Source organism: Conger conger, chromosome 2 (genome assembly GCF_963514075.1).
Source record: "Conger conger chromosome 2, fConCon1.1, whole genome shotgun sequence".
NCBI classification, from domain to species: Eukaryota; Metazoa; Chordata; class Actinopteri; order Anguilliformes; family Congridae; genus Conger; species Conger conger.
In genome coordinates this window covers 13204146-13218863 of record NC_083761.1, presented here as the reverse complement: position 1 = coordinate 13218863, position 14718 = coordinate 13204146, and the positions used below count along the sequence as shown (strand labels likewise).

Here is a 14718-nt window from a genome sequence, read left to right as displayed (position 1 = left end):
TCTCTGGGGCTTACCAAGAAGCCCATAACAATGTTACGATCATCCCGATCCCCACCTGAGACCTGCCAGGAACTCCATCACGGCGTTGTAGTTGCCCATGTTCCAGCAGCACTTGGCCACGTGGACCAGGTAGGAGAAGACCTCACGCTTTTCTTCCATGGAGCCAGCCGTCAGGATGAGCCAGGTAACCCAGGAACTCACCTGGAGGTCAGAAAACCAGAGTGTCTGCCCACAGCCATAGAACTCACATATACTGTAACTCAACAGAGCCAAAAACACAGTTTGTGCAGTTATCTATAGATGGTGCCTTAAAAAGGTTAAGTAAATACAATAGAACCCCGGTTTCACAGATTTATACCTCAGAAATCCTCAGCATAAGGGGATAGTAAAACTTTGGTTACAAAACACTTGGATCCTTTGAAAAATATGCAATAACATTCAGTTTAAGATCATTTTCCCCCAAGGGAGACAGTATACATAAAACTACTTTCCTGTTGTCCTGTGTCTTCTGGGGTTTTCACAAAACATACATAAAATATAATGCTCCAGTTACATTGCTACATCCACTGAATGTGCATTTCTCAAGTTTAATATACACACAATCCTTTGTTCCTACTAAGAATAGGCTGAGGTTAGTAGTACTTGGGGGATAACATTTTTATGGCACTGCATTTAACACACTCAAATAAAATGTACTTTCCCCTAAACAAATCAATGTGGAAAACTGATTGGAAAAATGTTATGTATTTTTTGTTTTATGAAGAATACAATTAAAAGTATAATCATGCTCATATTATTGCATAGATAATAAAGACATGTCCTTGTCTAAAAAAAATAAAAATGGGGGGGGGGTACCCATATTAAGTATCCACTGGCAAGGGTGACACTTTCTTGGAATAAAAATGCTGAAAAACTGAGATTTCAGTGCAGTGAAGCAACAAAACAAAGCAATTCCAACAAAAACAAATTAAACAGAAATGAAAACACTTATGTGTAATTTAAAGCAGATAATTTAAAAATCAACCTGGTAGTATTATGTAAGCCTTCAGCAATGGACCCATCACTGCCAATATTTGAATACCTTTTCTGACCGCAGTACTCGTGGATTCTGTAATGAAAATAGTGTTTATTGGCCTCTTGAGTGATTCAGACAGTAATGTATTCTGAAAAAGTGCAGACTGAACCCTAAAGTGGAGATATCACAGGCTTGAGCTTCGAGAGTCAGGATAAAAACCGGCTTTAGCCCCCAGGAGCAGGATGCTTTAAGTTGGGTTCCTTGAGGTACTGCTGCATGGATTGCCAGGCACCAACAGGCTGATACCTCTGCTCCAAGAGGTGCTAGCTCTCCTGCAGTACTATGGGAACTGTCATCGGGAAACTAGTGGTTCATTGGTGAGTGTGTCAGAGGTGTACATACTCTTGTGCTACAGTGGTGATAATGTGGGATAAGGGCGGACTCGAGAACCACAACAGGCTATTTCAAAATTGGGGAGAGAATTTTGGAGGGATTTTGAAAAATAACTAAAATATTTTTTTAAAATAAAAACTTCTGCTAAATGTCTCAGTGGTGAACACATTGGACATTTTCCCTCTATTAACATCATAATGTTTATTGCATTATTGAACGAAAATCATTGGGCAAGAGCAGGAACGAATATTTGCCTGCTGTTGTAAAGCGGCTAAAATGTAAGACAGAAACAATTACAGTAGATTACGCAAACAGTCCCACAGATTCCCAAGAGTAAGTAGGACAGTCCAATTCGTGTCATCTCTCTGGCATGCTTCTGGCAAGCCCAGCGCACTAGGATTACATACGGAGAGACATGTCAGCTGGCTTGTGCTGGGAAGGGGGAAACAAACTTCCCAGATATCAGTTTACAAGGTTATGCAAGGGGGCCAAAACCTCCACGAGACACGAAACACAGAGGAAAATAATAACGATGACATTATTTTACTAGTGCGCCAAAAAATTATGCCTTGAACGGTATCACTTGGGTTTGATGGTTTACGCAACAGGCCCTAAAGTGCACATAACCCAACCTCCTACCCCAACCCCCTCTACAAAATAAAGAGGGAAAATGCCAGCAGCAGCCATGTTCTGAGGGGATGCATTCATCACTGTGCGGCATAAAAAGATAAGGGGCGATCAGACCATGTTCCCCCACGTCCATCACTCACACAGACAGACAAAACGCCAGAAGGCTTTAGCGCCCGACAGATTATCACCAGCTTTCCCTGACCCTTACAGCAACTAAAAAGGCACTGCAGTGCATTACACCATTCCCATTTTGTCATTTCGCGCCGTGTACAAATGCAGTGGTAGCTAGCGTGGATTAGCCATTGCGGATTAGTGCGCATACTTGGCAAGGGGATGGAAGCATCCGAACCCATGTCCCAGAAACTGCTGTTCTTATTTAGGAGCCAGTGGTATTAATAGGAGCAGGAGCCATGTCTGCTGTCTGACTCTGTGGTTGGATAACACAAGGCTTCATTAACCTGGTGAAGGTGCCTTCATGCAGTTTACATACAAAGCGTCTCAGCAGGGAGCGTTGTGCAACCAGAAATTCTACGGAATGGAACATGGAATCAACGGTCACAATGACCTGGATAAAGCAAGGGTAACCGTGACACAAAAATAAATTAACAAATTATACATTGCAGTCTGACAAAAGTGCTGCTCTATGTGTGTGTGTCCAAGTTCACTATGACAAAACCTGTCCAAATAAAAAAGTACACTGTTAGCTCCCTGAAATAGTTGTTGTGGGAAAAATGCTGGCTGAAAGCTGTTTTCCAGTGCTCATCACAAGGGCACTTTTCCATTCTCACCTATTATTATTACAGGATGGACACCTTTCTCAGCTCAATCAGTGGCAATGGAGTGACATGGGCTAGCACCATGACAACGCTGTAGGTGTCCCCGGTGTCAGCACAGAGACGTCCGTCCCCGGTTCTGACTTTACAAAGCCTGACATTTCAAATGGGCGCTGCTATTCTTATTCTCAAAACAAAAATCAGCTTGCATTTCAAACACGAAACATCGTCCATCAGCTCTACATTTCTGTGTCTCAAACTTGATATATCCTAATTGCAAAAGAAACCTCTGCAAAACTGGGCTGCCTGTGAATATTTTTGATTGCTGCGAATATCACTCCAAGCTTTCTAATAAAGGACAGTTATCCAATCGAAGAGACAACTTTATGTCATGCCGTCATATAATTACAGTATAATATGAAGCACTCAATGCTAAATGTCAATAACCATGGCAGCCAAAGATGACCAAATACGGTTATTAGCCCAAGACGGAACTTTTGTTCCACAGGTAATATTGATTTCCCCAGCCATGTCTCCATCAGCAAGATCATTTTCACCCCACAAGCTCTAACAGATTGGCACAATGGGCTACAGACCAGTAAAAGACTGAGGTGAATGGACAAGTGAACGCCACCAATCAGAGACAACGATAATGAGAACAAGATGGGCTGAACACCAAGAGACATTCATAATAAATCACAATGCAACCATGTAATCGCTATGAAATTATGATCCCTGAAGATCAATGATGTAACAAAACATCTGACAATAAAATGGTGCTTGGATCAAAACTGATATGAATGGCCTGCTTAGCTTGCAAATCAAAGAGCGATTAAAACTGAGATTGAGTCTGACTGAGGCTGGGGAATTTGTTTTGCTTAATTAAGTTCAGTGCCTTCCAAAACACTTTCCAAAATGACCCATAATATTACTATGTGAAGTGACCTTAATGATAAGAGAGAGCTGTTGGGTGGTTTTTGTGATTTTGTGGGTGCATATGTTCATGTACATTTTATATTCACTTCGGTCTGAGATCCCATATTTACTCAGCAATATGGGCTGATAATATTTTATTCTATAGCCAATCGGTTGAGGGGGAAAAACAACTAAAGAACAAATGCAAGTTTGAGATTCTGTAATTCCTCATTATGTCAATGCAATTAGCTTGTAATTAATATCCTATAATGTACAAGCAGGCAAGTACACACTAAAATAAGCTGCATGCCATTAGCAGCCTAATGACCTGTCAGTGACCCTTTGGCCGACTGGGGGTTGCACACCTATGAGGTCATTGCCAATTATGACTAAATGCACATATTACTAATAAGAAATATTTGTGGCTCTATTGGCTCTCTTTGGCCCCTATGTCACATCAAAGGGGAAAATTATTTTGAGAAAAGTAAAATGCATTTCAAAATTATCTCAAACAAAAGCATCACAGGGTTCTGGATGATGAAAGCTTGCAGTGCAAGTTTTAGCCAAAAAGACTAATTCTGTGGAGACAGTTAGATAAGACTCAAAAACATCTTGCAATTCAATTCTGAAGCCCTTGTACTGAGGTCAATTTAATTTTAAATAGTTTTTTTTTTTTTTTTTTAAATGAAAGGTCTACTTTATTGCAGAAACATTATTCTGCACGGCCGTTGACAGTCAAAAATAAAATCAATTTCATGAGAGACTGGAATAACTATGGGAATTAATTTTCATGAACTAAATGAAAAAGTATTTTTCCATTCTCACTCACCATCATGAAGTGATCGTGACAAACATCCATTTTGCTTCCCTTTTAACTCCAGAAGCCAGACCTGCCTTGGTAGCGTGAGGCTGGTTTGCGTATGACCTTATGACTAGCCCGGGCAGAAGTTCTGCCTGTGTTCTCAAAACTCGGCCACAATGCCTCGCCATCGCAAAACCGTTCACACGACCTTGCGCCAAGGCTAACCTCACAAGTATTGAAGTCCATGGAGGGATACGATGCCTCCACAGACTCTGAAAAACACTGCTTTTCAAGTGGAAAAGGAATGTGTTCTTCGGAAAGGAAAAGCGTTCGCGCGTGGTGGAGTGTGTTCGGCGCGCGTCTCTCACCTCGTTGAAGCGAGTGACCAGGTCCTCCACGCCGTTGCGCCGGCTGCTCTGGGTGGACATGGTGGGGGCGGACAGCGAGGCCTTCAGGTGCGGGTGGCGTCTGTGGCACTCGGGGGCGCCCAGGTCGCGCGTGAGGAAGCAGAGGTAGTCCAGGGGGAACACGCGCTGGTACAGCTGCTGCTCCTGCTCCGTCAGGATGCTGGCGATCTCCTCGGGGAACTGCACCAGGTGCTGCAGGTCCGCCAGCTCCTTGCTGATGCCCGCCACGCTGACGGGCATGACGTTGGAGGCCGCCACCGCTCCGCACAGCTGGCGTTCTGCGGGCACACAGGGACGGGGACGGGGACGTGTCAGCGAGACGTGTGCTAAACGTGTAGGTCTGTAGAGAAGAACATGTCTGTGACATGCATGATCCACATGAATACTTACTTAATACTTACTTAATACTTACTGCTGCATCCATGTCTGTGTACCCATAGACACACTTCAAACTTTCACATGAAAACTACTTATGTCTCATTATGGGAGCCCTCTGGTCATAGTCTCCCATAAATAGTCACCCATACAAAACTTATGAGGTAATGAAGAGGCTACAAGCGCAAACCAAACACAGCAGTCTGACTGTACATAGTTCTGATGTCCCAATGTACGTATGCACGCAGTGTTTGCCTGTCCTGATTACTGGACACCTCTTCTGAGGTCACAAAGAGAACAGCATGAGCAGAATCCATGCTGGTATGGTGAGCGTAATGCTAATCTGGAAAACGGCAGCCAACAAACTCGCCATTCACACGTTCCAAGTTCCTTTACGGACGTACTACAGGAAGCTGCAGCTACTAATATAATGTGCCGAAAAATGAGGGGGGTTTTTAAAGGGTTTATACTGGATAATTTGTCTATACTCTCAACTACTTTACTGAGGAATGTAGAGGGAGAGTGGGGACTTACAGGCACCAGAGATTCTGTAAACTGCTTAATCATTAATAAGGGCAACACTTAGGCAATCTATACGAATGTCATAAATTTAGGAAACAGGAATTGAATTATGGGCGGTGTGTGGTGTCTAGGGCACTGGACCTTTGGATCTTCAGGTTACGGCTGGGAATCCCAGGTGGGCTTCTGTGGAACCGTGAAGCAAGGCTATTAACCCAACTCCTCTGAGAATCCAGAGAATCCAGCTGAACGTGCTTTATTTATTCATGTCAAATGAGAAACACCCTCTGCCAATATGAAACACCAAGCTTGGGATAAAAATGGAAAACTGCAGTATTCAGTTGCTCCAGACAGACCTCTCACCAGGAGATCGTTGCCTATTCAATAATACACCTGAGACATTTGCAAAATGAAGGCTTTAAAGTTTCTGAAGTATGTTTTTAATCTGAATAAACAAAATGTAAAAAATAGCTTTCATTTATTGATATTACATTACATTGCTGGCATTTGTTAGATGCTCTTATCCAGAATGACTTTTAATACAAACACAAGTGAGCAGGCCAGGAATCAGAGTGAAATGGCTCCAGAGAGGGAAGTATTGCCTTAAGAGAGAAAATTAAGCACTAAACGGTAGACGCAGCTGACAACTCGTCGACTGCCCTGACAAACATCGGCAAACAAAGTTACACAAACAAAAAGCTAATAGCAACAGTGATGTGTGACACTACTGTACAATGATCTGTGAAAAAGCACTCTGTTTATTTATCTTCATCGCTATTTACAGGTCAGATAAGTGAGCAATAACATGGTAAGAATGCGGTCAAGCTCCAATTACCGTATTCTCCCCAGAGTTTGCGGTTTGTTTCATAGAAACAAAGAACTATGTAACACTTCTACTGAAACAGATAACGGAGCTGTGTTGTAAAGCAATAAAGGAAATAAAGAAATCTTCTTTGTTTCCACCGATGGGCTCTCGATAGGGAAATGAAATGTGATAAACATGCAGGCTGTACGTGCAGTCGTGAAGCTCTCCCAGGTGGAGGTGGAGGCAGTTTGAAATTCCCAGAGTGTTCATTTCACCTAATCCTTAATTAACTGCCTATGGAAGTCCCACAGCTAGAATTAGCATTCATTATCCAAGGATGATGAGGATCATCTCCAAAGGTGGGCCCCAAAGGTGGGCCCCACGCCCAGTACAAAATTGGTCACCAGGAACACTTGACAACTATAAATAATTAGAAATGCAGATTACAGACTGCCAGTTTAAAATTTCAATTGAAAACCAAGTCAAACCTTGGTTCTGTTGTCTAATGAAAAATGAAGTAGGTTCCCTCAGCAACAGACTAGAAGCTTCTAGAATTTCAGCAAATTCGATTTCATCAAACGTCAATCTAAAATTGACCTAGGAAGAGGCTTTAATAATCTGAGATACTTGACGCTGAAATACCCACTCCCCCCACGAACAGCGTAAGACATACGCAAGTCTCCATAATAAAGTGCATTGAGGAGATTGCTCCGTGTGCTAGTACCAGCGCCTCTCCCTCTTAAGATGCAATGAATTCTAGTGCAAGACACAGCAGGAGCGCATCAGCAGTGCCTAATCCATCACTGTAATCGCCGCACTATCACCTGCTCAATCCACCCTGCTTCAGACTGCTCTGCCGAGCCACAGGACCTCCAGCAGGGCTTAAATAGCTTATCAGAATATCAAACAATAAAAAGATGAACTGTGTTAGCTAAATTTTACAGATGGCCTAAAAGCTTCTTCATGTATTATGTGCCTCCTTTTGATGTAAAATAAATCGCCGGGGAAAAAAAAAAAATCATTATGTTGCAAATAATATGCTATAAAAAAAGGCCTCCATCTGATCTTTATTTATTTCCTGCTTAAAATGCGCGGAGCAGAACAAAAGAGGACACTCGACTTTATTTTCATTGCTAATTTCACCGAAAATCCTGCTTCTCCGTCAACACAGCTACCTGAGCACACTTCCTCCGGACCTCACACACACGGCGTTCACACACACGGCGTCCACACACACACGGGGTCCACACACACACGGCGTCCACACACACACGGCGTCCACACACACACGGCGTCCACACACACACGGCGTCCACACACACACACGGCTTCCCCACACACACACACGGCATCCTCACACACACACACGGCTTCCACACACACACACGGCATCCTCACACACACACACGGCTTCCACACACACACACACGGCTTCCACACACACACACACGGCATCCTCACACACGGCTTCCACACACACACACACACGGCTTCCTCACACACACGGCGTCCTCACACACACGGCTTCCACACACACACACACGGCTTCCTCACACACACGGCTTCCACACACACATGGCTTCCTTACACACACGGCATCCTCACACACACGGCGTCCACACACACACGGCGTCCACACACACACGCATGGCTTCCACTCACACACGGCTTCCTCACACACACACACACCTTCCACACACACGGCGTCCTCACACACACGGCTTCCACACACACACGGCTTCTACACACACGTCTTCCTCACACATACACACGTCTTCCTCACACACACGGCGTCCACACACACACACATCTTCCTCACACACACACATGGCGTCCACACACACACACACATGGTGTCCACACACACACACACGGCGTCCACACACACACACATGGCTTCCACTCACACACGCCTTCCTCACACACATACCTTCCACACACACGGCGTCCTCACACACACGGCTTCCACACACACACGGGATCCTCACACACGTCTTCCTCACACACACACACACGGCGTCCACACACACACATGGCTTCCACACACACGTCTTCCTCACACACACACACACACGGCGTCCACACACACACACACACATGGCTTCCACACACACACGGCTTCCTCACACACACACACACCTTCCACACACACGTCTTCCTCACACACACACACACACGTCTTCCTCACACACACACACACACACACACGGCATCCTCACACGGCGTCCACACACACGCGCGCTTCCCCTGTCTTGGAGGGCACTCTCCACGCAGCTCGTCCACAAAAGCAGATAAGCAGCGCCACGGTGGAAGATTTCAGAGATTAAATTGTTATTCTGATGAAAAGCGAGGAGCATCTGCTCCGATGACTCACTGGAGTGACCACTTCACAAGGGGCACCTGTCATTGTGCAGGAATAATGGTTATGGTCCAGTCAGAGCCTCCATCAAAACAAACAGAGTGGGCTGTGGTCCCCATGGCTGGGCTGGCATGTGACAGACAGGGCTCAGCTATGGAGCAGTGTGGAGGAGAGGTGCTTTCACTACAGTATGAAGATAAAACTAAAGCATTCAACAGCTACAGCACAATGTGCTTCTGTTTGAATCACTTTTCTATCCGAGAAAATAACCTTGAGCATGCGTGCGTGTGTGTGTGTGCGTGTGTGTGTGTCTGTTTACGCAATGACAGACAGATATATAGGCGGTAGGCTAAGCATTAGCAAGTATATGTATACACATGTTAAATAATGCAAAACTACATACTGAAAGGCTAGTACCAACAGAAACCACGTACTTCAAGACAAATATTTTCAATTCTTTACATTCACTCCACTTTGCATCAGATGATCTCTTGGCAGTCAAATTAATATTGACATTCATATCATATTGTACCCTAACAGAAATAGGCAAGGTTCTAAGTCCTTACAATTCTGAATATGCAAGGCACATAAAGACAATCCAGAATGTACAGCACTCTACACAACTGTCACTCAGTCATAGAGAACATTTTCTAAAACTAACATTCAGACACAGAACCCATACAACCCCAGAACCCGATACCCCAGACACGCACTTGGATCCGAGTTCATAAATTGCTGAATCTCTTTCAAAAGCACTGCAGACACATCGAGTAAGGCTGCCAGCACCCCGGTCCAGTAAAAGTTCGTCAAAACACAAGGCTAAAGGCGATCCCTCACGTTTCTCCTCCTTTCGGCACACACACCGACGCAAAGCCGCGCTGCTGTTGAACCGCAGAATACGACAAGGTGTCTTACCTCCAGTGTTCCAGTAACAATAAACAGCAGTGGAAATCAGTTTACACAACGTGTCAGACAGAGGAGCAATGGGCGAGGGAAAGCCCTGTGATTTACTTTGTATAAGAAATAAATAACGTCTCAAGGACATGCCAGGCGGGCGGAAGGAGGAGGTAGAGAGGAGCGCGCACTTACTGATGAGCCGGTAGTCCATCCTCCGGGAGTGCTTCATGAGAGAGAGGACGAGGGAGCCGGGGTATCCGGCGAGGTGCACTTGTCCACGTTTAACTGGCAGGCAGCAGTTGCCGAGGTCTGCACTGCCGGGAGCTGACGCGCTGCATAACTAACGTCCGCGCTCCAGCGGCGCTGTCGAATCCCGACCCCCCCCCGCCCCCCCGCGACGTGTCGAGGTCGGGTTACTCGCAGATGAAAGCGGTGGACAGAGCCACTCCGAGGAGGAAATCAGCCGTTTGAATATTCACTCCTGGCCTTTTAAGGCCCAGGGAAGGTTCGCAGGGAGATGCTTTCTGAAAAGGGACGGGGTCGTCGACTAATGAGGCTGATACAAGTGCAACAGGAATCCAAATGACCTTTCCCACTGTACTCTTTCAGTAAATGAGGAGGAACACCTCCCTGCTTATTTTACCAGCAACACAGATATTTTTGTGAGAAGGACTGTCAATGCGGGACGAATGTGTGTATGAACCGTTGGGGCGGTGTGTGTGAAATGAGGCAGCAAAAAAGACAGTGGACATTTAACAAGAATGATGCAAGAGCGAAGCATTAAAAATTCATCAACTATTTTCAGAAATGGAATGCACTAAATTCTGGTGTTAAAATTTAATAGGCAATGCATTTGCCTGGTTAAAAACATCACGTTCCAAAAACCACACAAAGTACCACGCAATCAAATATAAGCAGAAATACAGAGCTGAGAACACTCACCTTCTACCTGACACAATTTAACTTCTCAAATGAGTACTGCCACAGCATAAAAAAGTAATCGTGTTACTTCACTTGCAAAATATATTCCATCAATAAATACACACTGGGAGAAATTCAGCAGTGACTGCCTTGATTCTCACTCCGACAACCTGACTCTTTACGGAACGGGGAAACGTTAAATACCACAGACAATTTATTCATCTTCTCCCCGCCTCCACCAAAAAAAAAAAAACCTACAGGATCTTTATAACCTGACTAAGCCATGACAAAAACAGCGCTATTGTTTGCCAGCGCACGCTCTTTCTCGTCCGACAGGACAGTATTTCAGGAGTACCCTCGACAGTTGCCAAAAGAAAACATAAACATTAATGTTGTCCAGAGCTGGTGCAGTACAGAGGCACGGCTAGCCTCCCTGTTTGACATAGTCCCAAAAAAACTCATTTGTCAAACGATTGCCATCCCTTTTCCAGCCAGCCTGGCAAACAGTTCTGTCCTGAGAAAGTATTCGAAGCACGCAAGCTTAACCTTGACCCTGCCATGCACACTGGCTTCCTACAGCACTGCCAGTCTTTAGCTTTGGAGGACCTTTGCTTTACACAATAGTGAGAGGAGCTCATGTAGACCCTACTCCACGTCTCAGTGTCGACCTGTCCTAAATGAATTCAGCTAAAAGCCAGGCGCTGTTGGGCTGGATATCCAAAGAGCAGGCCAAGAAAATCTCCCATGAATGTGTGTAATTAAATTTTTTACCTATTTCTACCCCATGTTTATTTTCTCAAGATTTGTAATGAGACACATTAATTCCAACCACTCTTTGGAAGAAATGGAGGGAGAAACAAATCTCTTGCCTCTGAGCCTTCATCAAGGAATCTGTGAGAAAGTCAGACACAATGTTCCCATTTCTCCACTAGAGTGGCTGGAATTTTAGTATCCATGTTTCATGTATATACCACCAGAACATCATTTGTTCTCCACTTTTGGAAGACTTGACTGTATTAGTAGTCCTCTGTGAATTTGGGAGCGTGCATAAGCTGGCCTAGAGGAAAAATTCAAATTGCCTCAAGTATTGTGCACCATAGACCGCAGCTGGTCATTTATCTGCACATGAAAGTATATTGCCCCATACATGAAAGCTGCTTCATAAAATTTTTAAAAGATAAAAAAGGCGGTAAAAAAAAAAAGAACTGGGCATTACTGCGAATTAACTTGGGAATTTATCTGCACTTCACTGACCGAATCTTGGAAACCTAATCCCTCCCTAGACTGTTGTCAAAACAGCATTCAAACGCAATGCTGTTCCTCAGACCCTCTGTCTGTTCTCCACACACTACAGGCTCTGCTAATTTATCACTGTTGGCATTAATTATTTATACTGTGTGATTACTTTGTTCCAAGCTCTCAGTTTGGGTTTTTCATCAGAAAACTGTTGCATGCAATGATTCATGTGGTATAAAAATACAGAGTGTAATGTGCTGTGGATTACACCAGGGTTGGGGAGATGGACTGGTTGTTGTGAAACATGAAGGTTAATTTATGGGGTGAATACACTTCCTCAACAGAGGAATAATACTCTACGTCTTTGATGCACTATAGCCAACAGCAATGCACTTAGCAATGTGTCCATTTGTAAAGTGAACTGGTCTGTATGTATTTTATAGTGTTGTGTTTCAGGCTGCGTTTTTGTATGTTGTGTCAAAACATGAAGTACAATGGAAAGAATGAAAATGACTTCAAACAGAACACCTTAAATTATTCGGAACAGCTTGTGGATAGGATCATGCAACCTAAATTCCATCTAACGCCAAACATCTGCAGTAGCCTACATCTATCAAAAGCAGTTCATCTTTTTATAACTTAACCCGGTCTGGCTAATTATCTTTTTTCTCTACTGAATGTTGCACAACGATGAACGCATACCCGGTTTACTGTACTATACATTGCCTCATATCCAGCCCTGTAAGGCGGGGGGGCTCAGAAAAAAATGCCGCCATTTTGTTTACAATGAAGGAATGTTCCTCACTTCTGACTGCTGTTAATATTTTGAATGTGGGGAAGGCGGGGGTCAGCGTGTCACTCCATCAAACCAAGCGGCGAACACCATGTCACACGGCCCTCTTGCCAGATTGCTTTTAATAGAGGATGGGGCTTGATTTACGCCGCCTCATTGTCATGCTAAACAACGCAGACGGGGACAACAAGGTCATATCCGAGAGATTGGCCACAAAAATTTATGCAACCGGAATCTGATTAGCAGACAACAATCAAGTGGTGTGCTCGTCCTCATCACAGAGGCAGTGGCCTCTTTCAAGTGCATATTGAATCTGAATTTACTTTTAAAATCTTGTGGAAAGAGTGAAAGAGAGCCGTCCATAATCATAACTCTTAGCTTGTGAAAGGGGCGAACACGTCAGTCCCACCATGCTTCACTCATAAGCTTCACCAACAAGGCCAACAAGACCTGGGCTGTGTCTGTCACACAGGACGCACATTAATGCTGCGATTCTAGAAGCGTCTGAACGAATACGCCTGAGCGAAAATGGGTGCGTTTTGTTTAAAGATAGGACGAAAACGTCCATTAAAAAGCAAACAGGCAGCGGATAGCCATTAGGTGCCTTTAATCAAGCAGCATAAATAATTCAAAGAACACGTAACGCACAGTCTCTCACACATATGAATAAAAAATAAATGTGATTACTGCAACGTAAGTGGGAGGCGGACATGGAGAAGATGAAAAACACCAGCCTCAGTCTGCCCACAAACACCACAGTGGGAACACAAGTGGACATGTGGGAAAATGCCATGGGAAGCGACTGGGATGGAAAACGTAATGGGAATTCTTCACAACATCTCCTCCCCACATTCAATATCTATATTAGAACTAACCACAGTTACAGTAACAATACTGTACTTTCCCAGTCTAGATAAAAAGAAACTCACATACTGGTTTTTCTTTTTTTACCAGTTCTTTCTGGTTTTGTGTACATTATTAAAAAAATTTCATAAAATGTTGGAAAAAACTGTTTCTTCAGTGCCAAAATGTCATATGGTGGTGATTACTTCTGTGTGGCTTTCATTGTTAAAATGTCAAAGTCAATCAAAGTCAATCAAAATGCCAAGCAACCAAGTACAGGAAGACAAACTTCTCACTGCCATACATTTGCCTGTGCTCATTAACACCTCCGGCCATAACACACTTTTTATACCTATTTATAGTTCTAAAATGTGGCGTACGAGAGTATTTTTAAAACATCCCTCAGGACCCAAAACTAGAATGGATATTAACCGCAATTAACACTGAATAACAACTAATTAATTATCTGTGCATCTCAAACTTGCTGCGAAATATAAAGTAGCATTCCAGTGTAGCCGTTGTGGTTTCGTTTCCTTCACACCTCCGTTCCAATACCACGCCCCGGGTGCAGCAATGCAGCTCCGAATCCATTAGTGCTGGTGAACCGACCCACAACCCTGCCTCAAATAGAGGCTGGGGGAACACAGCCTTGGTATGGTCATAAATGGTGAATTCTGCAGAGGTCACTTATTAATCACAGAGATATTTTGATAACTGATAGGAGAGTGTGAAACAAGATTAAGTGAGCGTCTGTTTGCACAGCACCAATGCAAACAGAGGAGCCTCGGAGCAGGACATGGCCAACTGCTTCTCACATTCAAAACAGGACAGAGCAAAAGGCAGCTTACGCTGTGCCAACTGACATTAAAGGCCCACATGCAGCTTTTTTTTTAATATATTATGGCCTAACTGGAGCTCGGAGCAGTTTGGAAAACAATTTCCCACGTGTATGTTTTTGCATAATTTCCACAGAGAGCGGACCACAGGAGACATGGGGGAAAGGGGAAAGAAGAATTGGGCTCTGGGGGCAGGGTA

The 14718-nt window shown here is 44.1% G+C and overlaps 1 protein-coding gene across 1 annotated transcript in view; it reads right to left on the bottom strand.

Annotated features, from left to right (window-relative positions):
- plce1 (phospholipase C, epsilon 1) overlaps positions 1-14718 on the bottom strand; it is an 83158-nt gene that overhangs the window by 28312 nt on the left and 40128 nt on the right. Inside the window, exons 5-6 of the mRNA XM_061232017.1 lie at positions 4897-5213; positions 56-201 (exon numbers count right to left, since the gene is read on the bottom strand). Coding sequence (XP_061088001.1) covers positions 56-201; positions 4897-5213 — 463 coding nt within the window. The remainder of the gene's footprint in view (positions 1-55; positions 202-4896; positions 5214-14718) is intronic.